This window comes from Phalaenopsis equestris, unplaced genomic scaffold, assembly GCF_001263595.1.
Source record: "Phalaenopsis equestris unplaced genomic scaffold, ASM126359v1 Scaffold000400, whole genome shotgun sequence".
In the NCBI taxonomy this organism is placed as follows: Eukaryota; Viridiplantae; Streptophyta; class Magnoliopsida; order Asparagales; family Orchidaceae; genus Phalaenopsis; species Phalaenopsis equestris.
In genome coordinates, this window is record NW_018164842.1 from 466418 (window position 1) to 492023 (window position 25606).

The 25606-nt window shown below is 34.6% G+C and overlaps 2 protein-coding genes across 10 annotated transcripts in view; one reads left to right on the forward strand and one right to left on the reverse strand.

Annotated features, from left to right (window-relative positions):
- LOC110026780 (octanoyltransferase) overlaps positions 1–4217 on the forward strand; it is a 16680-nt gene extending 12463 nt beyond the window's left edge. For all 9 annotated transcript variants that reach the window (XM_020727899.1, XM_020727905.1, XM_020727901.1 and 6 more), the window contains one exon: positions 3296–4217. In XM_020727899.1, the coding sequence (XP_020583558.1) occupies positions 3296–4036 (741 nt within the window). In that variant the 3' untranslated portion in view covers positions 4037–4217. The remainder of the gene's footprint in view (positions 1–3295) is intronic.
- A 10253-nt stretch (positions 4218–14470) lies between these two features.
- LOC110026768 lies at positions 14471–19302 on the reverse strand. Its single transcript, XM_020727878.1, has 4 exons — positions 19195–19302; positions 18892–19059; positions 16969–17296; positions 14471–14777 (listed from the first exon to the last, which is right to left on the reverse strand). Exons 2-4 carry the CDS (start codon positions 19037–19039, stop codon positions 14570–14572), a joined length of 684 nt encoding a protein of 227 aa, XP_020583537.1. The 5' UTR covers positions 19040–19059; positions 19195–19302; the 3' UTR covers positions 14471–14569.
- Between the last annotated feature and the right edge of the window lie 6304 nt (positions 19303–25606).

A 25606-nucleotide genomic window follows, 5' to 3' on the forward strand; every position in this document is an offset into this window, starting at 1 on the left:
TATATATATATAACTATTTTTTGTGAAAATTTTTGGAAAATTGTACTTTGGTTTTGATTTAAAATTTGATATTTTATAAAGTTACAATAAATTTTCATAAAAAAAGCATATAAATCATAACTTAACAAATGTACTGATTCATAAAATAGAGGCATGTCAAGTTCAAATTGAGCTCATCATGCTTGCAATCCATTGTCCTCACGATGTTTGATCATTTCGATCATGGAAAGTCTCATCTTGCATAATGTTGATGCCCCATATGTGTTCGAGCAGTCACCTTTGCAAACAAACATCATTCAGGCAATCTTGAAGGCAATCAATGCTATCTGGACTTCATTCGTGTTTCGTTGTGTCTGCTGCTTATCATTTTCATCAAATAGCCTTCCTTGGGTAATTTTGATGCCACAAACATGTGGGCGAAATTCATTTTGTAAGCTAGTTAAAGTTTAATTGATCAATACGATCTGGACTTCATTCGTAAAATATTATATGCAAAAGAATGTCAGGGGATCGTGAAATTATATAAAGACTATGATATCTAGAACTAATGATGGAGTAAATAATGTCTGGTAGTAAACTAGGAAGCTAGTTTTCTTTTCACTTTTAATTATATCACCTAACATTATATAAGAATTAATGTTTCAACTAATATTTGTTTATTAATTTAAATTTGAAAATATTTTAAATTCATAGGTGGAGAGGTATAGGCTAAAGACTAGAGATTTTGGAACTGTCCAAAGGTCTATTGAAAAATGCACTCATGATATTTATTTATCATCAGTTATTTTTTATATATTAGTATTGAATAACTATTCATAATTTAAGTTTTTTTTATTACTATTTTAAGTGAATTGTGGTCTTTACAAAGGTCGGAAGAAGCCTCGAAATTGTTAACCATATTGTGCTCTTCTAGAGGGGTAAGAAAATGGTTGGAAATCGAGAAATTATAAAATATAGTTTATTGCCACTATAATTTGAGGTAAATCACATGATTTACGGTCCTGATGTATTTCGGTGGGCCCCACCTAAAATTTTTTATTTTTTATTTTTTTAAACGGAAATATTCCTGACCGTAGATCACCGTGATCTACGGTCAGGATTGAATACCGCATGCAGAGATGCATGCGGTGTCCGCACCCAATAATCTCTCCTTCTTGAGGGGTAAGAAAATGGTTGGAAATCGAGAAATTATAAAATATAGTTTATTGCCACTATAATTTGAGATTGAGAAAAGGAAATATCACGTGAAAGAGAAATGACAATCCAATTATATATTTAGATTATATTTTTATGTTGAAGATTAATTTTCCATGCGTGTGTCTGTGCGCGCGTGTTTATGTGTGTGTGAGTATGGGGGGAGAGAAGGAAAGAGAGAGAGAGATGAAAAACCTTGTACAGGATACATAATGGTAATATGCTGGCACCCTCCTATATTTAAAGCTTAAGGGTCTGTTTGGGAGCGCGGCAGACGAACTTCCCGGCACCCCACCGCGAAGTTTAATCGTTTGAGCGGGTGGCAGACAAGCTTCAACCGTGAAGCTGCGAGCATTTTGGCAAAAAGCGGGCCGCGTGATCAGCCCTGCTGTCGGCGTTCCGCGATTGATTTTTACCCCAGCTGCCCTCGATCGGATTCTGCTTAAGGTTTCTTTGCTGCGTTTATTCGGCTTGTTATGCGAAAACAAGCGTTGTGGTCCTTCCCCCCTCCTTCGTCTTCTCTCGCGTTGCTCGCGTTTCTCTTCATCTTTGCCCTGTCCTCTTTCTCCATTCTGTTCCTCCTCGGTTTCCTGCTGTAAGAATTTTTTATCCTATGCGAATGCTTCTTTATGGATGTTTGATGTTAGATTTGGAATCGATGAGTTCTGCGAAAAAATAAATTTGTGATGTTAGATTTTGATCCTATGCGAATGCTTCTTCTCAACACAGTGGCTCGTTTTTCTTGTTTGGTGAGTTCTATGAAAACAAAATTTCAACCCTTGCCTACGGGTTGATTCTCAAAGAGGAACTAATATTCATCTTGATCCCGTTTCTTCTCATCATGATCCTGGTATGGGTTGATTGTCAAAGAGGAACAAATATTCATGTTCCCGGTCTTTGAAGCGCATATAATTAATTTACCATATCTTATTTCCACTGCGGCTGTTTAACTGCTTGTCTATAGTGTAGAATGAAGTTGGCGTGAAAATTTTAGTTGTTGAATGGATTTCATATTACTAGTGCGGTATGGCTTTGGTAAGTACTGTGGAAAAAAAAATATTTTTCCTTCATTGCTCGGGATCGAGGTGTTCTAGTTGATGAATATTTGTAGATTTTTTCATAGAAACTTGTATGGCTTTTAAAAGATAATTGTTCAGTTATTTATGTTGCAAATATGTGGATTTGTGAAGCCTATTTCTTCCTTTCCCCGCTCTCTCACTCTCTCTTTCTATAGAGTTATGCACTCTTCATATGTGGAGGCTTTATAAGAATTATTCTGTTGAAAAGAAGTACTCTGCTTGAAAGAAATGATGCATATATATTAATTTAATCCTTCTGAAGTTTGGAAGGATATGGTGGTCTAAATTTTGGGCTTAAAGTGGATATATATCTTTCCCTCTCTCTCTCTCTCCCCCTCTCTAGCTACAGAGTCATGCACTCTTCATATGTGGAGAATTTATAAGGATTTAATACATTCCTCTAACAAGTCATTTTTTTTTCATATATTTACATATTTAACATTTTGAAGTTTCAATAATTTCTTACATAATAAATTTTGTTTATGGTGTTTCAAAAATGCGGTTGTTGCAGTCTTTGTTTCAACAGTTTTATCAAATAGGGACAGTATGGTCAGTTTTCCAGAAACAATTGCTCTACAGTTGTTTTCACACAGCTGTACCAAACAGACAGTCAACTTCCCTGCAACAGCTTTCTGGGGCAGCGCAGCTGAAAAGCTGGAAAGTTGCAGCTGCGCCAAACATACCCTAAAAGTTATAAAAAAAAATTATAGATCCATAAGAAAAGCATTTCACCATTTGATGATTCGATGACTACTATTTTATATAGTCAAAGTACAGCCATATTATCATTTAATGCAACAAATAATCAACACCGAAATTGAACATCAAAATCACCAAAGCCGCCAAATCTAGCGAAACCAAAACTCATCCCATAATCGAAACAGAAACTCAGTCTGGATTGTCAAAGTTATGACAGCATATGCAGGAGGATCCCTTTTCTTTGTATGACATGTTGGCTTGGCATACTAAAAAAAGCCTCATTTATCTATAACTATTCATTTTCTGCTATTTCTGTCCCACAGATTTTTGACATCTATATCGTGGACTTGAGGATCATGAGTCTACAGAGGAAGCTTCAAGTCTGGAAGATGGGAATTGTCAACTACTTGGATGCCCTCCAACTACAACAAAAACTTTGTTCTGATAGGAAAACTGGTAAAATTCCAGATACAATTCTATCTCTTCAGCATCCCCCTACTTACACTCTCGGAAAGAGACGAACATCTCATAACCTACTCGTCCCCGAAGCCGACCTTAAAAACATCGGTGCCGAGCTTCATTACACTGAGAGGGGCGGCGACATAACATTTCATGGCCCAAGACAAGCTGTTGTATATCCCATTATTTCACTCCGAGATATTGGATTAGGTGCACGTAAGTATGTTGAAACCCTCGAGTTAGCTATGATCGAGTTGGCTTCTTTGTATGGCGTGATCGCTCGACCAGGCGGTAAATGTGAGACGGGAGTATGGGTAGGAGACGAGAAAATTGGTGCTATTGGTGTGAAGATATCGTTGGGGATTACTTGTCATGGATTAGCATTTAATATTGATCCGGATTTGAACTATTTTAACCATATTGTGCCTTGTGGGATTTTGGATAAAGGGGTTACTTCTTTGAGAAGGGAGACAAGATTGGATCTTCCAGCTGATGAAGTCATTCAGAAGGAGCTGATTCAGTGCTTGGCTCGACTGCTTCGATATGATGCGATTGAGTGGAGAGAAGATGAGTCATATTTGTTTGAAGTTTATGGAATCAAGTGACAATCAGAGTTGAGTTGATGAGATTTTGGGTTAATTGATTATGGTCTGATCTGCAATATTAACATGTTTGCAAGTTAGAATGAAATTTTGTTATGGATGCTTGATTATGAAGGTTGTTTCATGCTAATGAGATGTAGTGGAAACTAGATTTATTATCTTTTAGTGCACTGATAATGTCAAACGAATGTGTTGGTGTGTGTATTGTTTAGTATTACATTTTATTCTATTCTCTGCAACACCTGCTACATCCTTCTGTTATCTTCCTGTAAACACTTAAAATAAAATGATTTATGAGGTGATGTTTATAAAATGGGCAGATGCTTTTGGTGATAGAAGTTGCAGTGGACTTGTAAGATTGCCTAACTGGATAAGTAATAATAATTAGCAAGGTTTGCATACATAACACTCGATTCCTCTGTATTTACATATTTAACGCCTAAACTTCCGCCTATGCATGAAAAAGGTGTAGTTTACCTTTTAAAAGTTAAAGGTTAAAGGGTGGTGAAACTTCCGCCTATGCATGAAAAAGGTGTAGTTTACGTTTTAAAAGTTAAAGGTTAAAGGGAGGTGTATTTTATGTGATATGAAATTTTTGACTGGTATAAATGTAAAAAATAAAGTTCAGGTGTTAGATATGTAAATACATAGGAATTGGGTGGCATGTATGTAAATTAAAGGTTTGCCTTAAAAAAATATCACATATCACATTCAATGCTAGTTTTACAAAGTTGTCTTATAGAAAAAAAATATTCCATACGAACCACGTAAGCTCGATCGTTGATCAGGTTTTTTTGTTTTAGAAAAAAAAAATTTTAAATCGGCCCACCGAAATACACATTTGCTCTGATCGACTGTCGAGATTTGACAGCTTATGCATCTCTGTATACGTTGTCTGTATGGAATAATTTTATAGGGCATCTCGCTGATGCCTTATAGGGCATCTCGTTGATGCTTTTGATATCATGCAAAGGAAAAGAGAAAATTCAAATATCACTAGTCATTAATTATTTCATTTTGCTTTCTTTAAATATAAAAACGACAATACTTTAGAGTATAAAAACAATTAATAATAAAATGATCGAACTAGTTGGAGAGTTGCATTAATTTTGAGGCTTGATTAATTAAATTTTCAACATCATTTTTTTACCAAATAAATGGCACTCAACAAATCAATATCAAATAATGTAGATGAAATATAAGGAGTGAAAATAAAGTTAAATTTTTAATTATTTAGTTAGAAGTGAAAATTTACATGCACAATGTCCAATTCTTATGCATTTATTTATCTCACATCAAAACTCTCATTTTTATAAAATCAACACCCAATCTATGGGTGAAAATATCAATTTCAATGTTGGGGAGTGGTGAAAAAGAATGAGTTGGATGCTTGATAAGTAGAAATGAAAGTTTGGGTGTGGCATAGGTAGATGCATAAGAATTGGATGCTGTAAATGTGAAAAAATATGATTCAGAGTATTTATTAATTAAAAAATAAAACTTACGGCACACGTTAAATTTAATTTAGGAACTGTTTGGTTTGCTAAAAATAAAATGTAATGTAAAAGATTTACATAGTACTATGATTACAATGTATTTGAAGTAATAAGTACCGCCCAAGGCATTTACATAAGTACCACCCAATGCTTGTGTATTTACATTTTTACATATCTTACACCACATATATCACCCAAAATTTTCTCCACCCAAAATTTTCTTATCACATAAGAAAATTACAATTATTTTAACTTTTTAAAAAGTAAAATACACATTTTCATGCATAGGCAAAGCAGCATTTATGTAAAAAATTAAAGTTTAGCTATTAGACATGTAAATACATAAAAATTAAATGGTATGCATGTAAATCTTTCAAAAAAAAAAATTTTAAGCTGAAAACTAAATAAAAAACAGCAAAAAGATGATGTATTTCTAAACATTAGCCTCCATATCAAAATCCTCCAAAAAAAATTTCTTTTTGATCCAATTTTCCTCCTATTCTCCCTATTCTTCCCATGATAAAGTAAATGACATATTATCAAACCAAAGAACTGTTTCAATTTTAGAAAAACCATTACAACTTTTATTTCTTTCAATCCAAATCATCCAAAGTGATCCTAAGAAGAATACAAATTAGAAGTCTTTAGAAATTTTTTTTCTGGATATGCTTGTCTCCACTTAGTGAAAATAGAGCAGATGCTTGCAGATATGTTTCAACATTAAAAACCTCATTAATTCTTCTCGAGGTCTTGGTTTTGTAACCCAGCAATTAAAGAAAAAGTGAAAAATCATCTTATGATACGCTTTAAATCTCCTGTTTCTGTGTGGTGGTACCCCAGTAAACTTTATTAGTAATCTTTCCAGCAAATTTGTGGTAGCTTCTGTTTATATAAAGGTTGATGAGATCTTACAGAAGCTTGAAGAGATGCCTTATAATGTACAAAAAATTCATGATGCCTTGATTAGGTTTCTAAAGTTTCTTTTAAAATGCAGCCTTCTTTAACTTTCTAAAGGTTCATTTAAAACACAAGCTAAGTTCCAAGATTGATACTATTATTGTGCATGTGCTATCTACATTAATAGTTTCTCAAGTTCCTAAAAATTATGTTCCATTTTCACCCACATCTCAGAATCTTTGGCAGATAACAAAGCCTACATGTTTGTCAAATGAAAGAAGACCCATAAAAGACAAAATTTACAGAATCTTCTGAAGCAAATATTTTCATTTTGTATCTGTATGACAACTGGCGTTATAAACTATGCGTTTATTAATCTTTTGTTTGCTTCTCACACAGTTTTCAGCTAAGGACAAACAAAAGAATTTGTTTGCATTAGCTTTAGTTGGGCTCTGTGAAAGATGAGTTCTAAAATGGATAAGTATATGAATATAGTAATTAATTTGGTGTAATTGTAAAATCATGAATCTTCTCCCATCAGATAGTAGAAGATATTGCTGACAGTTGTCGCTTACTCATAAACTTCAGCTTTTTTGTTGAATATAAATTCGCTGGTGGTCCACACTTCTCACTGTCTTTCAAAATTTAATATCTAAGTTCTATATAAATTAATTTCGCATGGCCTCCTTTAATCACCTTATCAACTCATTATGAAAGCTCTCATGCAAGCTATGTCTACTCTTCTTCTTCTACTTCTTCTTCATTTTGTAATCTGCCCAAACTCCATATTCTCCGATCAAAGGAGGTCTGAAGGAGAAGAGATTCCAGCAAGGAGGTTTCTGCGGCCTTTGGTTTCAGATTCTGTGAATGTGAGTAGTGTGTATTTAGGCAGTGAAACGCCAGAGAAAGTTGTCAACGCAAGCTTAAAAATACTTCCACCAAGCAAATCAAATCCAATCCATAATTAGCAGCAGAGGCTTATGGAATGAGGATTTTAGAATCAGATGTATTTGTTGAGTCCTTTGTTCGCATGAAAATAATTTTCACATTTTCTTAGTCCTAATCTTCATGTAGGTTTCTTGTACATGGTATAATTCTTGTTTACTCACAAATCAGACAAAAGTGAAGCCTCTTACGCTTGAAATAATTCTTATTTTGATTGCAGTCATGGGATTTTCATCTTATTCTTAGATTAATAAACATTTTAATGTTCACTGCTTTCAGATTTTTTCATCTTACGAAATGCTATAATTTAGGATTAGCAGAAGAGGCACCAATTAATCTTTTCTATTACAAGTTTTTTTGCTTTTTATTCTGGTCTAAATCGCTCTGGAGATTTTCTCTTCTATAACAGCTTTCCCAACTTCAATACTACTGGATAATAGAAACAGACAGTTTTGGTGAGGACTTTGCGCAACATACAGTTTTGGTTAGGACTTTGCGCAAGAGACAAAGTGTTTGGTTTCAATATAATTAAAAGCTAATTGATTTTACATAGGCTAATAACATTTTTTTTCTTTGACAATTCCTTATCCAACTATAATAGAAATACAAAAAAAAAATTATGATGCCATCATTGTGACTCACATACCAACTATAATTAAAATAAGATAAAAAACTTTTTAAGGCTATGCAACATGTCTTAAAAAAACTAGATCTCCCTTCAACCAAATTGAAATAAAGTGAAATTTTACTTAATTTTTCTAAAAAACTAAATTTTAATTCAATTATTTGTTATTTTCATTTCCATCTTAAAATTTTCAATTTACTCAAACCAAACAACAATGTCTAATGTGGGGAGCTCGATGAACTAACGAATTAAACTTGAGCACGTCAAGACTCAACATATTTGCTGAAAAAAAATATTTCAAATTCACTTTACTTCATTATATTAAGTGATTTCTGGTTTCTTTTTCGATTTTCTTATCTTTTTTACAGTATTATAAGCAATCATCTGAATTATAATTTCTTTCTCTAGCTCATAATAAATGAGCCAGCTTATAAGCCAAACCGAACTTCTAAAATTATGCTCAAGCTAAGTTGAGCCAGGCTCAACTTGTTTACACCTCTACATCCCCAAATCATTTTTTGCCCAAGTTCTTTAAGAATACTTTCTTTGCTTTTCTTTTTATAATGAATTATAGTGAGCTATTGTATCAATTTTGCAATTTGCATCAAGGTAGAAGCGTTATGTCACGCATTTAAAGCACTGCATTATAATTCCTCTACATTGAATATTAGCCAACAAGTTAAATTTTTTCTAGCTTGCAGTCTATAAGGAATCTTTTATGCATGTTTATCAAATCTTAATATTCAGATTAGTCTAGAAACATGAATAAGCTAAGAGAATTTCCTTTAATCATTGTATCAGAGATGTCACATCAAAATGCTACATATGAGAAAAAGATTAATATTCAACAAAACTCTGAGGACAATTTAAGAAAATGATATATTAGAGATAATGCACGACTAGAATATGTGATATAAGTTATGAAAAATAAAATTAAATGATTTAAATATTTATAAACATTTATAAAGTAAAATTTAATGAAAAAACACAATTCAATAGTTAATGATTGCAAAAGCAAACTTCCCAGTAATTAGGATAAGACTGATATTATATGGTTACGTATTGATGATGAAAGATTTACCCTGTGTAGAAGCAAAAATAACAGAATCGAGGTAGAATTTGCACGAAGTTTTAGGTTGATCCATATTTTAAACACTCCTATATCGTTTTCTCATTTTCATTATATTGTAAAATATTATATATATAGAAAATACAAATTGAAACGATCCTCTAACAATACATTCCAATCTGCGAAAGAAGTTTTTAGAAAAAAAGCCATTTACATGCATACCACCCAATTCCTATGTATTTACATATCTAACACCTAAATTTTCTTCTTTACATTTATATCACCCAAATCATTCATAGCACATAAAAATACCACTATTTTAACTTTTAAAAAGTAAAAAACACAAATCATGCACAATTAAAGTTGTATATATATGTAAAAAGCTAGAGTTTAGATTTTAGATGGGTAAATACATAGGAATTGAGAGGTACGTAGGTTAAATTCCTTAAAAATATTAATCATCATTTGGTTCAGCCTGCATCAATATATACAGTAGAAAAGCGGAGTGTTTTGATTCCAAGAAAAAGTAATAGCCTAGCGCTCAATTTAACTAGAATATTTCATCCATCATCCCGAATGTGTGTGTGTGTGTGTGTGCGCGCGCGCGTATGAGAAAAAAAAGCACCAGTGGTGCGAAAATATTTCATCAACCATCATAGCTTTTCTGGTGAGAAGAGGTTCCTGCAAATATGTATTTGTTGAATCCAAAAGTATCCGGAAAATACACTCACGGAATAGAACATTCTAGTAGTAAATTATTAGAGAGAGAAAAAGAGAGAGTAGTAGAGAACCGTAAAAAGAAAGTAGTCTTTATTCATGATATGGACCTCCTATTTATAGGCATAGGTCACAATATTACAAAAGTACATATTGGTTCTCTCATCGTTGACTTTTTAGAAAGACTTTTTGGTAATTATAGAGTTATTAGCATATAAAAAAACCAGGAGATTAATTTGATCAATAAAAGTTTGTCGGCCTTCAAGTCAGCCTTCACTTGATCGATATCTAATCCGAAAAAGAGTCCATATCGGTCGTCTTGAGGGCTGATCCCCACCCTACGAAAAATTTCCTAGCACGTTTCTTCGATCGCTCGAACAAGACATCTCCCTTGTCAACATCCAGCTCAAGACAGTGGTCAACAGATATGCCCGATCTTCAATATCATCCTCCTAAGTCGTTCATCTGATTTGAGATTCGTGCTGACATATTTTTATATGTACACATTTTGTTCTCTGATTCTCTTACTTCTCGGAAGCTGCATAGTAAATGAGGACAGAAGAATCTTTTTACATGTATGAAATAATTAAATTACATTATTGCGCAATAAAGGACTTCATTGGATTTTTGTGCTCGGACCACTATAAATAGGCATTGGGGTAAGGAGGGTTTGTATCGTTTCGTTTTCTTCAAGCTCCTTTAGTCTTCTATCTCTTATTTTTTTGTGCTCGGACCACATTCGAGACCCAGGTGGGATATCACACTTCCTGAATGTACCCCGCCTCCTCCATCTTTTGTACTTCCTCTCGGATGGGCCCCACCAACATTATAGCTGAGCTTCTGCTCTTCAGCTTCATGGGTCGAGCCGATTGATTGACATTCAATATGTGGCATGTAGCGGCGATTAGCACGCGCGACATCTCAGTGGTCGTTCGCACGAAAACATCTCAATTTTCTCGGAGGGTTTGGATCAGCAGCTCTTTGTGATCTGCATCAAAAGCTTCCCTTATCAGAAAACATCTACTTGGTTCTCCTTCGACCGTCGGAACTTTACAAGTGGTCTCGTTGGACTTGAGGCCACCTTCCCTTACGTTCTAGATATCTAAGAGGGCATGCTCCATGTTACTTATGGCTCGTAAGAAGCAGACCCGGGACTGTTCCAAGTTACCCCTAATCGTGAGAATTTCTCCATCTCCAGGAAACTTGACTGCAACATGGTAAGTAAAGACCACTGTCCTGAAATCATTCAGTAGCGGTCAGCCGAATAAAACATTATATGTCGGAGGTGAATCCACCATGAGGAAATCTTCTGTGAGCGTAAATTATTTCTCGTTCTCTCCCCAACTTACTGGGAGCCCGACCACTCCCAGCGCTTCCTTCCATTCACCGGAGAATCCATATAGTGGTCCGGTCAGCACAGTCATCTGATCAGTAGGCTCAGTTTGTCAAATACTTGCTTGAATAGTATATTCACAGAACTCTTTGTATCAATAAGAACGGTACCTACTAGATAATTGTTAATTATCATCATTATTACAATGACGCAGTTATATGGGTTTCTCTTTGAGGGGGGGAGATCCTCATTAGTAAAGTAAATAGGCGGATGACCCTTGAGTTTCGGGGAAAAGGTTGTGGCGCAAAGTTCCCCCGTTTGATGTCTCTTCTGATTTGCTCCCTTGGGTGTTTCGCTTCCTCCAAAGATTGTGGGCACGTATCCCACTAAGTAGATGGCACTGGCGTGGATGGGCCCGTCGGTCATTACTCCTGTGGGAGCTTTGACTTGCCTTTGGGTTGTGACTTCAGTGGCAACAAATTCTTTCAACTTCGCCTCATTTATCAGTTCATCGATCATGCTTCACAAGTGTCTGCATTCTTTTGTCATGTCAGTCATCTCTGTGATACTTGCAATACTTCCAGCTATCTCGAAGGAAAGCTCCAGCTCTCATTAGTGTCACCTTTTAGAAGAACTTATCTTGAATGGCGTCCACTATTTACTCCATGGATACCCTCAGTGGGGTTTGGGGTTTGGGCTTCGGGATTTCCTCGAGATTCATGGTACTGAAACAATCGGGAGTGTAGGGCCTTCGTTTGTCTCCTCTGATCCTCATGGAGGACGGTGTAGTTGTTACTGGAGGGACCTTCATATGATCAGCCTTGCACTTTGTCTGGGGGACCTCCTGCTATCTTGCGATAGCCATTTCTGATGCCTCAGTTTGGTTGGTTATGGGGAATTCTCATAGGCGGTGATGTACTTGTTGGCCATCACTAGTAGTTCGACTAAGCTCTGTGCCTCTGCTAGCGTCAGGTTTCAAGTCCTTGACATTTAGCGTTTCGCTTTGGAAGCATGCGATAAATAGTTGCACGCTCTCGTTGGCTCCCTGCTTCAGTCGCCACAAAGATCGGGTGCTCTTTTTAGGCCTCAAGGAACTAACTAATTGTGATAGGAAGAGTCTTCTGAACTTCGCAAAACACATGGACAGTTCGAACGACACAAGGTGGTCGTTAGAATCCAACCGTCCTTTATACGGCTCTAAGATCGACATCTTGAACTTCTCTGGAGATTCAACTCTAAAAACCTGTAGGGAGAAGGCATTTTATGGCTGCCTTCTGTACCTCGGTCCACACTGGTCGATTTCTCTCCCCCACGGGAGCAAATCTGACGTTGTCTTGGTCTAGACCGTCTCGTGCTAGCCCTACTCCTGGAACCGAGGCCACTGCTAGGGCAGTGACTGCTCCAAGTACTTTTGCGAATTGTCCAAACTTCTACTTGGTGATCTGAGTTCTCAAATATTGCAGGCTCTGTTGAATGAATTTTTTCAGAAATTCTTGGGTGCATGTTGCTTCTACGTTCCTCTGACTGGACTCTCCCTCCTGTTGTTGTTTAGCTCCTCTTCTTGCTGAAGTCATTTTTACACACTCAACGCATCTTAAAAGATGTTAAATCTAAATGTGCCCGGGGAACACAGTCAGGGAATATAAAATTCTGTTATGAAGCGATTAGAGAGAGAGAGAGAGCACAATACAGAACAGTAAAATAGAGTGTAGCTCTTATGGATGATATGGACCCCCTATTTATAGACATAAGTAACAAAATTACAAAAGTATATAGTGGTCCCCTCGTCATTAACTTTTTCAGAGAGATTTTTTTTGGTAATTATAAAGTTATTCGCATATAATAAAGCTGTAGAACCGATTCGATAAATAATAGTTTGCGGCTGTCATGTGAACTTTGACTTGGTCGATATCTAATCTGAAAGAAAGCTCTCTATCGATCGTCCTGAAGGTCGATCCCCCTGCGGAAAATCTCCTAGCACGTTCCGTCGATCGCTCTAATAAGAGGCTTCTCTTGCTAACATCCAGATCAACACAGTCATCAACAGATATGCTCGATCAGTAAAATCATCTTCCAGAGTCATTCATCTGCCTTGAGATTCATGCTGGCATATTTTTATATGTACAGTGCTATCTCAATTTCTAGGACTGTAGACAATTAGATATTGACCCTACTTAAAATAAGTCGACTAAATTTTAATTATAATCAATAAACAATCTGATACTGAGCCACCATTGACTCAATATCAGCTCAAAATCCTTCAATAAAATTTTGATTCTAATTAACCACTGCTGTTAGCTCAATTATATCAACTCATTAGCTTTGATGTGAAGTAGAATTGATTCAACTTTTCTATAATTTTTTTCTCGAAAAGTTAGTCCAACATACATAGATGTGATGCATGTCAATAAACACAAACGTTCATTTAACCATATTTCAAGCTCAAACTACTCCGATTCAATCAATCAAAGTTTAAATACTTCCAATCAAAGTTTAAGTAATTCCAAATTCAATCTTGGTCAACTCCAGTTCATCAGCCTTTTCAATATCATCCAGTTCGATCCAAAATCTAATTCAATTTTCAAACAATCTTTCAACCGTGAAGTTAAACGGTCATAGCCCAATATATGAGAAACTCTCATTTGAGGAGAGAACAAGTAGTCACATTTTATCTCACATAAAAAATAACTTAGGGAAGAAATGCAAATGGTTAGTCCTCTCTCTTAGCTTGGATTTTTTATGAAAATGATTTTAAACAATGATTTATGAAGCCTTAATTTGAATCCTATTAATCCGCGCTCCATTTGGCTGAAAAATCAGAAGCCAGAAGCATGCTCTTAATTTGGGATGCCCAAAAAACTCATCGTTTCATGTTTGATTCATTCATTAAACTAACGGCCGAACATGGACAATTTTTTTAGCTCAATTTATAAAAGAGTTGAACATGAACAAACATTTGTTTGATTATGTTCAACTCATTTTGTTTCATAATAAATAAATAAAGTCATTAAAATATTTTTATATTAACTTTTCATGTTATATTTAAAAATATATTAATTATTTTTTTTTTAAATCATTCAAGTTAATTTCAAACTAAACACAAGTTGAAACAAACAAATGAATTTGAATCAAGCCGAATATGAACAAGTCATTTCAAACATGAGCCTATTTAGAAACAAAAAAAAAAAACCCCCAAATGAGCTAAATATGAAAAAGCAATGGGAGCTAAAGCACGGCACATTTACACCCCCTACTCCTAATTGCTCCTAAATCATTACTTCAGGTGCAATTGGAAATGCCAAGGAACAAGAAAGACGGTACTGCTTGCACTTTAAAACAACACAAATCAATATAGTTACCTGCTGGTATATTGCTAATGGACTGATTTCAAAATAATAAAATAGTACTCAGATATTAATATAAGTGAAATAAAAAAAGGATCTAAATCTATGAATCATAAACCAACAATTTTTCTATTCAAATGGCCCTTAATGGTATGATGATCTTCACCATCATGGTCATGAAAAATGTAAGTTAGAATTCCAACCAGGCAGAGCACCGAACCTACAAGAAGCTTATCATAACGCTCCACCCAGTGAAACTTTATCTGACTGGCCCCATAAAATGAAAGAGCTACCAGCGAGGTCATTACTGTAATTGTGCTGCAAATCAAGTAATCACCAAACAAAGCATCAGCTTTTCAGTGCCCAACCAAAAAGAAAGCAAAAGAAGCCACAAAACATAATAAAAATGGGGGAAGTAAAGCCATCAGAAGTTCTCAATTATCATATAAAAAGCAAAAGAAGAAACATAACTTCAATGACATCTATTTGCAATGTATTATATAGTTTATAACTTCTTTGAACCAATTTGGCTCACAATAACCAATTAATCAAGATATTTTATGAAATTTCATTTTGAAGATGCCTCCCAATTGCTCCAAATGTCAAAAGTCTAAGAGTCTCTTCCGGAATATCATTTTAAAAAGAATGATCCAATATTTACAACCAGGAAATATAATCAGTCATGACAATAAATTTAAGGTAGGTCTAGATAGATAACATTCACAACTATCAAAATGATATATTCACGCCTAAATTTCACCATTTACAATTAAAGCACCCTAAACATTCAAATAAAAACAAAAATAACACATAATTTAAACGGAAACCCACCATCCCATTCGCCGAACCATCTCTCATGTCAACTACAAGTTCGAAACACCTGCTCAATGATGATGCCCTTGCCACATGCAATCTCCGACGAGCTCTAAACACGCAGGATGTGAGCCCGCCTGCAGTCTCCAACAAGCTCTGCACCTGCTGCTTTCAAGCTCGCCACTATCTCACCCACCTGTCCAGAGTAGATGTCTTTGCCATCTACAAGCTCTAGTGAGCTCACAAGCAGTAGGTGCAAATCTCACCAGAGCCTACAAAGGACAAAGTCGATAAGATGGACGAGCAGGGCAAGCCGGCAGCGAGCTCACAGGCAATATGTGCAAGTACTGGGGGAACTAGCAACTGGAGCAATGGCTTACAGGAAGGCATTTCTAACTCCAGGTAGCGAAGGAGGTGGGTGTCTAACGAGACAGGCTAATGTCATTATCGAGTGCTGGATAACATAAATAGTAAAATTTAGGTGTGAAATATACAATTTAAATAGTTGTAAGTTCTATATATATGTAAATCCCCCGACATTCAATTATTTGGAGGCAAACTTGAAAAATATATCAGATAAGCAATTCCAAGATAACATTTAGTGATGTTTGTTCTCTCTATATATGAATATCTTCACGCTTCAATTTATCAATTGAGAAAATGAAATCAAAATCATCACCCCCATTATCATTCGCTCTATCCTCACTATTATGGGTTAGCTTATGAATCCTCATTTTTTATCCGTTCTTGTTAAATGTTGCCCAAGTTGTTAAAGTTATTCTTCAAAATTAATTTTTAACAACTTAAATCCATGTTATCTTAGGCATATCCTTTCTTCTTTCCCCAGTACCAAATTTATCTACTTTTCTATCGAGTTCATGCTATGTTATTTTTTGTATATGTTAAGACCATCTTAAATCTATTTTCGACTAACTTTTCTTCAATAGAGACCCCTTGAGCCCCACCCACGCTCCAACTTAACTACACCTTTTCCTAATTGTTCCGCCCATCCCCCTTACCTTTCTGATTTTCAATACACGCTGAGGATGAAGCTTAGTTTTTAGGGAAATTTACATACATAGCGCACAATTCTTATGCATTTACATATCTCACACCTAAACTTTCATATTTACATTCATAGCACTTTCATGCTATCAACCTATGCATGAAAAGGTATATTTCAATTTTAAAAAGTGGTTACAGTGTTAATTTTTATGTGAAATTAAAGATTTGAGTGCTATGTGCGTACATTAGAAAGTTTGGGTGTGAGATATGTAGATACATTAGAATTGTGTGCTATGTATGTAAATGGCCCTAGTTTTTATTATTGCCTAGTGCCTAAGCATTTGAATTCATATAACATTACCAGCCTAATTATTATTTAAGAAAATTTATCAAACCTTAAGAGGAATTAAAATCATACTTGGCTTTCAATAATCAACTAAGTTCATGATTTTAAAATTTCAATTTTCAATTCAAGCACGAGGTGCCGGCAAAATAACATAAAAATCATATTCTATTTTTAAGGCTAATATGAGTGCCGGCACACAAACACACATAGCACGATGGTCCCTAAATCCCCAACAAATTGGCTCGTGCCAAAACCACAAACCAACCAACCTAGGGATGGGCTGCAGAAAGAATATTTTGTACATAAGCTATATAAGATCATGTTAAAATCTACAAAATGGAGTACCTAAATAGAAGAACAATAACAGCAAGCACCATCATAGAGGATGAGTTCCCCACAGTAAGAAACACGGGAAGCGTTGTTGCACAAGGAGACAATGCAGGTACAAGAACAAGCCCAGCCACAGCCATTTTCTCCATAGGATGGTTGTGGGAGTGGTTATGACCACCCTTTCCAAATAAAAATGCTAATACATAGCTGCCTCCAAGAAGTATGAGGAGCAGCGAAGCAAGTCTATGAACAGTCTCCTCACCAGCAATGGTGTTAGCCATTGTGACAGCAGTTATGCCAAGAAGAGACGTGGAAATTACATGCAAAACTGCTCCAAATGCAGCTGTCAAATGTTTGAATAAATTTCATGAGCTCATCAGTAAATAGAAATTTAAGAATGCAAAAAACAAAAGTTGCAGAATGAACTTCACTTGGTCAACTATGCTATAAAGTCACACAAAATTACATTCAAAATTAAAATCTACTGAATAAAATCTAGAAAAGAATCACATAATTCAGAAAAAAATACTTAAGAAAAGAATGAAATGAATAGAATTGGGGCATTCACATACAAAGCATATAACTCTTATATATTTAAATATTTAACACCTAAACTTTCTTATTTACATGCGTAACACTTGAATTTTTAACAGCACATCAAAAATACCACTCTTACTAAGTTTATAAAAGTGAAACACTCCTTTTCATGTATAGGTTTATAACACCAAAGTGCTATAATACCAAATATCAAATTTTAGGTGTCAGATATGTAAATGCATAAGAACTGTGTTGTATGTATGTAAATTTCCCAGTAGAATAATGTCAGCTAAGACCGCAGCTACTTGTTGATATCACAGAAACCATTTAAAAGGACATAACCAACATGCAAAAAGTATACACAATAGCAAGCACAAAAAATAAAAAAAATAAAAAAAACCAAATTCATTAAATAGGCTTAAATTATGCCTACACAAACAAATATACAACTAAAACACAGAAAGATAAAGGGAACCAACTTAGGATATGCCAACGCATGTTGGGTACAGGTTTGCCAACATGCAACTCTACACTTACAATTTGAGTGATTGCTTAGCAACGAATTTAAGTAGGATTTAACTTAAATCTGTTAGCCATAAAAAAATGGACAAATTTTAAGTCTTGGATTTAGTAAATCCAGTTTATTCTCAATTCCTCCCAATTTTCTCTTAAATCCCAAATTTATAAAATCCTGGTGCTGACAGGATTTAGTATATCCAAATTACAGGATTTACTAAAGCTGCTACCAGACATACCAGAAATATAGCATAAAAATACTTGAAGGCATGAAATCAGGATGGAATAACATGCCTAAGAATAGCAAAATAAACCCCACATAAGATAAAATACAATCTACAAGATCAAAGAATCCAAACCAGGCATGAGTTCTATCATCACAGCAGGTAGCGTTATTATCTAACAGCATCAGAATTTGCTGAAAAAATAATAGCACTGAATGTGAAAAATAAAGAGCAATCAATACCAGTCAATCTTTACAAGAACAAGAAGCATAACCAAAAGTACTCTGAACGAAAGGGTTCTTCACTAGCTCATGCATCCATTCTTATAATCCTATAGCATGCGGATAAGATCACGTGAACTTCGACGAGGCAAAATTCTATCTTCTCTAACGAATTGATATTCGTTAAACATGATTATATTCATGTTCTATCAATTTCAACCAGAACTACCAAGCATTTAAATGAATTAAAAAAAACACGCAGCATCACACGGAACAAAAATGCAAAAGCATCAAATACTTAGTTTCCAGATCATGCACGGATAATAAACCACATGCCCCCGATTCGTATACCTATTCGATCCAGTACAGAGAACTACTTGTCTTCAATATATTAACCAAGGGGAAAAAAGCCAAGAAGTAATTAGATGCGGAAAACTCACTGACGAGAAGAGTTTTAGCTAGGGTCCATTTCTGCGCTCGCCCGACAATGGAGAAAGGGAGCCAGTGCGTGGGAATGAAAGAATGAAGCAAAGAAACTGTAGCAATTCCTCCGATCTTAGACAGATCCTCTGGATTAATAGCTTCCATTTTTATACGCTGCTTCAGATCTACAAACCAAAGAAGGAAGAATTACAGAAATTGCGACCGCATAAGTCTAATTCCCCTGCATCATAAGTACCAATCTCTGGCTGTAATTCATTAGAAATTTGAGCTTTTTTTAATGAGAAAAAAGGGGAGATAACTGTTAAGAAACGAGAAAAAATTGGATCACGCCTTTGCTTCAGTGCCCTAATTTGTATTCGCATGTGAGATGTGCTTTCGAGCTTCAATGGTATTTTCGCCACTTATGAAATGGCTGATCACTGAAAAAAAAAATATAATAAAAATAAAAATAATAATAGAAGGTGTGTTTAGATGTGGCTTTGATTTAGGGTCTGTTTGGGGGAAAGTATTTGCGTAAATAAGACATACGCAGCGCTGCGTACTTTCAGGGGTTATTCAGGGGGTACAGGGGGGTTATATCGAGGTTAAACCCCTATGTAACCCCCCTATAACCTCTTTATAAACTACATGTAACCTACAAATGAGTTTCGTGCTTCTGTAGTTTCATGGGTACAAATAAGTTACATGAAGGTTACAAGGGAGTTACACGGATGTTACAGGGGGCTATAACCCAGATATAACCTCCCTGTACCCCTTGAATAACCCCTGACATACGCAGCGTTGCGTACGTCTTATGTACGCAAATTTTTTCCATGTTTGGGGGAGTTTATTTGGTGCGGTGGCGTTTTGAAAAAGCACCTGGTTTGTTTGGGTAAACTGCGTTTTGGTAGCTTATGATATTTCAAAACGCTGAAAACAGCGTTTTTACACCGCACCTGTCTAGGTGCGGTGGCAGCTTTCTGACTGCAGTCTAGCTTTTCCAAAAAAATAAAAATTTGTAATAGTTATCGCACCTAGTTTATCAGCAAATTATTTTTAATCAGCTTATCAACAGATTATTCAAAAAGCTGTAACTGTGGGGCAGCTGTTGATTATTTATAATTTGCTGATAAACAGATTATTCTGATAATCTGTAGATCAAAATAAGCTAGCTTATTGTTTGAGACAGCTTATTCAGAACAGCTTACTGGGAGCTGTTGTTGGATAAATGATCATTCTGCCCATGATTGTTCCCCTACTCCTAACACAATTTGCTTCTCAAACAATTGCATACTACAATTGATTGATCTATGCAAAAGTTTAATGTTGACAATCTCTACTTTAATGTCATAATCTATTTATTATTATTATTAGTAATATATTTTTGAGTTATTTAGATGTGAAAACATATTCTTTCAACTGTTCTGATATTTTCCACATATTTTATACTTGTTATGATCATTACCTGTTTCTTTATTACAGTCTTTCTACATTACATTCTTCTAAGTTCTAATTTCTTCCTCCCCGGCACAATTAATAATAAAAAATACAGTCTTTGAAATTCCACAGCTTTCTCCATTGAAAGAGATAGAAGACTTGCCTGCTCCAATGGAAGAAGCTTGACTGACGAGAGTCATGTTAACAAACTACGTTTGTTCCGTCTTCCTGCTTCTCTCAGGAGTTATCAGGAGGGATTCGACGATTCCCAAATCAGCGCGCAACTGGACTAGTACTGCCGTCCATATCGCCAATAACCCCATCCACGAATGTCGTTTGGGAAAGGGAGAAGAAGAAGAGGAAGAGAGGGAGAGGGGAAGGAGAAAGTTCGTCTATGGGAGACTAGCTAAAGGAAAAGGCATACATTACGCAGAGCTAGGGCAGGAGACGGGAGAGTGGGGGGTGCACAATATTGAGAGTGGAGAACAGGGGAGATTGATCGCAGAGATAGGGCAGGAGACGGGATCGAGGGGCTGCTCCATAATAAGCTGTTCCTAAACGCGAAACGCGGGCCTCTCCCAGCGGTGAAAGATCCACCAGATCGTAACATAAACCCTTACGCGCGATCCCCGATCGCCGACCCCAACGCATTAACCAAACTCCTTCACGGCGTTGCGAAAACGCCAAACGCAGCAATAAGCTGCGCCAAACGAACCCTTAGTCTTAAATTTAGGAAATAATATAGTGCACTATTCAAAATCTTTAAAATACGACTGTTCAAAATATGATGCACTATTTCATTTCTTATCAAAGAGTTATGATTTTGCTTGTGGCCAAAAGGTTTTCATGCAGTTCACTAGTTAGATTTAAGACAATAACCAAGTGTTATTTGCGAACAATAGTTCAAATGAGAAATATTGAGGATAAAATCTGAAAATAATTGCGAGAAGTTTAAAATGACTGTTAGTTTAACTGCATTTAAAATATTTACATTAACTTGTGTTTGTTTGATTTTTTTTAATCTGAATCAATGAAATTATATTACTTTTCTAGTATTTTTTGTTATTATTTTGCGGTGTTATTGTAAAGTTATTTTGATGGAGATATTGTTTTGGTAGTATGTATTGTTATTATTTTTTGGATATTATGTTGATTTTGAAGTGGTATTGTGATCTTATTTTGGCAGTATTGTTCTATTATTCTGATAGTGTTGTAATAGTTTGTGGTGTTATTAGAATAATATTATGATTGTATTTAGGTGTGGTTAAGGTTGTATTTTATTCAAATTGTGGTGGTTTTATGGTAGGAATGTGAAGGTATTGTGATTTGTTAAATTGACTATTTAAAATATTTATACGAATATAATTGTGAAGGTATTGTGATTTGTCCAACCTGATGAGATTGATTCATTCAATTGACTATTCAAAATATTTATTCATATAATGGATGATAAGTATCCAATAACAATTTTTACTAATCAGGATCAAGCGATGACAAGACCTATAGAAGATTCTCTGTCACATACACAGTATAGATTATGCAGTGACATATCTATAAGAAATTTTCCTCGAAAGTTCATTGTGGTGTGGGTAATATGGCAGTCAACGATTTTTCTACAAATACATGAGCAAATGTCACTATGAAGTGGAGTTTGAACAAATTTGGGCTGTCATGATTGACAAACGAAATCTACACGATAACGTTTGGCTAGATGATTTGCACAACATTAGATATAAATGGTCTACTATCTTTAATAAAGAAATATTTGGAATGAGGATCCTATCAACACAAAGAAGTGAGTCTATAAATAATGTTTTCATGGTATCTCTAAGCCAACAAACTTTCTAACCGATTATTTTTTGAGACTTGAAAATATCATGAAAGCATGAATACAAAAATGAGAATGTGAGGATTTCAAATTTGTTCATTCTGTAATTGCTCCCGTTACTAATAGCAACTTAGTGTTGAGGTCGAAAAATTCATTTTATTCAGAGAACCTGTATTCAGTGTTTGAGGACGAATTATTACATGAGTTAGGTAGTTTTGTTGTAGAATTCTCTGTAAATAGTGCTTTAGAATTTTACATTAAAAATATGGATAATCAGGGGACAAATAAAACTTGGATTGTGAAATTTGAGAAGTCTAATTTTCAAATTAGCTGCATTTGCAAAAAATTTGAAATGATACCCGATAAATATATCTTATTGTGATGTTTTGTTCATGCTAAAAGGGACATCTATAACGATTATGGATATATATATCTCAAAGAGACACAAGTGAGGAATGACTATTCAAGTGGCCTCATATTTCGCGCACACGTCAAAAAGTTTTCATATCAAATTAGTACTAAAACACAAAGAAATGAAAAAAAACATAGCAATACATGTTGGAATCACTAAAAAAATTATTCATTGATGTTGATGGCACACTAAGTGGGTGTCGGTCGCCATACGGCTGGGTGTGATTTAATTTAGTGTAATATAGTATTTAGAAAATTAAATATTTTAATTTAAAGAAAATGGGGTCAAACTGATCTCATTGATTTCTACAGTTTGAATAATCGAGCTAACCACAAGTAACATACCACCTGAAAGGTAATACATTACTTGATAATAAGCTCAATTAAATAAAATATATAAATAAATGACTTTCGTTTGATCTGCAAGTTTGCATGATGATCGACAGATTCTCCTATTCGATATGAGAGTCAAATATTGTTTATTTTAAGTCTGCGTTCTTTTAAGTTCCCTATAAGGGTAAGCCCCTATAGTTAATTACATCTTAAGCGAACGGAACACTTAAAAAAACTCTCGATAAAAATCAGGAATCTTTTGTTTTCATGAGTTCAAAATGAAGGGTTTTCAACGAACATGATTGTGAAATTTTCAACAGGGATTGGTTCAAAGGTAAAAGATTTTGTTTTAAGAATCAAAGAAAGAAAATAAGGGGAGATTAAAGGTCCAGAATAGATTCTTGGTAATCCCTTAAACTATCCTAATGTTTGGCTCAATTTAGGATGATATAAATTTAAGTTAACTCTTGCCAGTTTTATTAATTAGGGCTTAGATTTGTGTAATGATGATTTACACAAAAAGCTTAGAAATATAAGAGGTTATACGTCAAGTGACTATCTCAGAATCCTAATACAAGTTAGGACATGTTGCATATCGGGACTATGCAGGAGCCTAAAAAAAAGAGGTTTTATGTCATAAAAGACAGCCTCGAAATCCTAAATATTGTTATTTAAACTAAAGAAATATCTTGACCGAGCTGCCCACGAAGTCTGCCCTAAGTTCCTTGTTAAAGTGTCTTCAAGTCTTCGAGTCCTTCGATCTTATTATTAAAAGTTTATTTGTTTCGATAATTTTGCAGTGAATTAATTAAAGGGCAGTAGAAGTATAGTTCAAGCCTAAGCCCTAGCGTTATGATTTCTAGGTTCTCCCAAATCTAAATAATTTTTATTCCTTCATTATTTGTCCTTAACACATGCATTCTATGTTTTATAAAAGCAGTAAAAGAACATATATTATAATTCAAAGCAATAAATAAAGAAAATAAATAATATTAGATTTGTTATTAAATTTATTGAATTAAATAGTGGTAACCCAGTCAAGATATATATGGCTTTGTCGTCCCGAGTATTCAGATGTCATAGTTTACTTAGTCTAAAAGGTGGTTGCCCGCCAGGATCGAAAGATTCTTGTCAACATCCACATAATGCATCATCCAAGAAATCATTGTGAACTAGAACAAAAAGGGGTTTAAATTGTGTTGTGTGATCTTTGTGATTAAGATTTAATTGATCCTTGACTTACTTTATCAATTTTAGGGTTGAAATATTTTAGGTTGTTTACATCTTGTTGTCGGATTTGAAGTGTTTTATTTTAGTTATTTTTGTTCATTTGTTATTACTTATGTGAATTTGACGACTTCGAAGCTGCTTAACCTCAAAGCCATACTTTAAAGCCTTGTTGCATTTGGTTTTGTTTAAGTTTAAGTTTTAATATGTTTTATGTAAATTTTACCCCTCCCAATGTATTTTATTTTATTTCTTAATTGATGTTTAAGTTGATGGTTTTAGGTTTAACTTAGGTTTAAGGTTATACCTAAAAGATTAGGGTTGGATTAGGGTTAAGCTTAAGGTTAAGCTATGATTCATGTTTGTTTTACCTAAAGATTAGGGTTGGATTAGGGTTAACTAACCTAAAGTTTAGGTTAACTAATCTTATTGATTTCATCTTGGCTAACCTAAGGTTTAGTCTTAGCTAATCCTATGGATTAGGGTTAACCAACCTAAGGTTTAGACTTAGCTAATCCTATGGATTAGGGTTAACCAACCTAAGGTTTAGACTTAGCTAATCCTATGGATTAGGGTTGACTAACTGATCCCCGATACTGCCTAGATGCAACAGTATAATAATGACTTTAATTATAATTTTCACTTATATTTCCTTATTTTACAACAGTACCAAAAATTTGATCCTGAAGAAAATAAGAATTTAGTTTTTCAATTTATATATATATATATTGTTATTACTTATGTGAATTTGACGACTTCGAAGCTGCTTAACCTCAAAGCCATACTTTAAAGCCTTGTTGCATTTGGTTTTGTTTAAGTTTAAGTTTTAATATGTTTTATGTAAATTTTACCCCTCCCAATGTATTTTATTTTATTTCTTAATTGATGTTTAAGTTGATGGTTTTAGGTTTAACTTAGGTTTAAGGTTATACCTAAAAGATTAGGGTTGGATTAGGGTTAAGCTTAAGGTTAAGCTATGATTCATGTTTGTTTTACCTAAAGATTAGGGTTGGATTAGGGTTAACTAACCTAAAGTTTAGGTTAACTAATCTTATTGATTTCATCTTGGCTAACCTAAGGTTTAGACTTAGCTAATCCTATGGATTAGGGTTGACTAACTGATCCCCGATACTGCCTAGATGCAACAGTATAATAATGACTTTAATTATAATTTTCACTTATATTTCCTTATTTTACAACAGTACCAAAAATTTGATCCTGAAGAAAATAAGAATTTAGTTTTTCAATTTATATATATATATATTGTTATTACTTATGTGAATTTGACGACTTCGAAGCTGCTTAACCTCAAAGCCATACTTTAAAGCCTTGTTGCATTTGGTTTTGTTTAAGTTTAAGTTTTAATATGTTTTATGTAAATTTTACCCCTCCCAATGTATTTTATTTTATTTCTTAATTGATGTTTAAGTTGAGGGTTTTAGGTTTAACTTAGGTTTAAGGTTATACCTAAAAGATTAGGGTTGGATTAGGGTTAA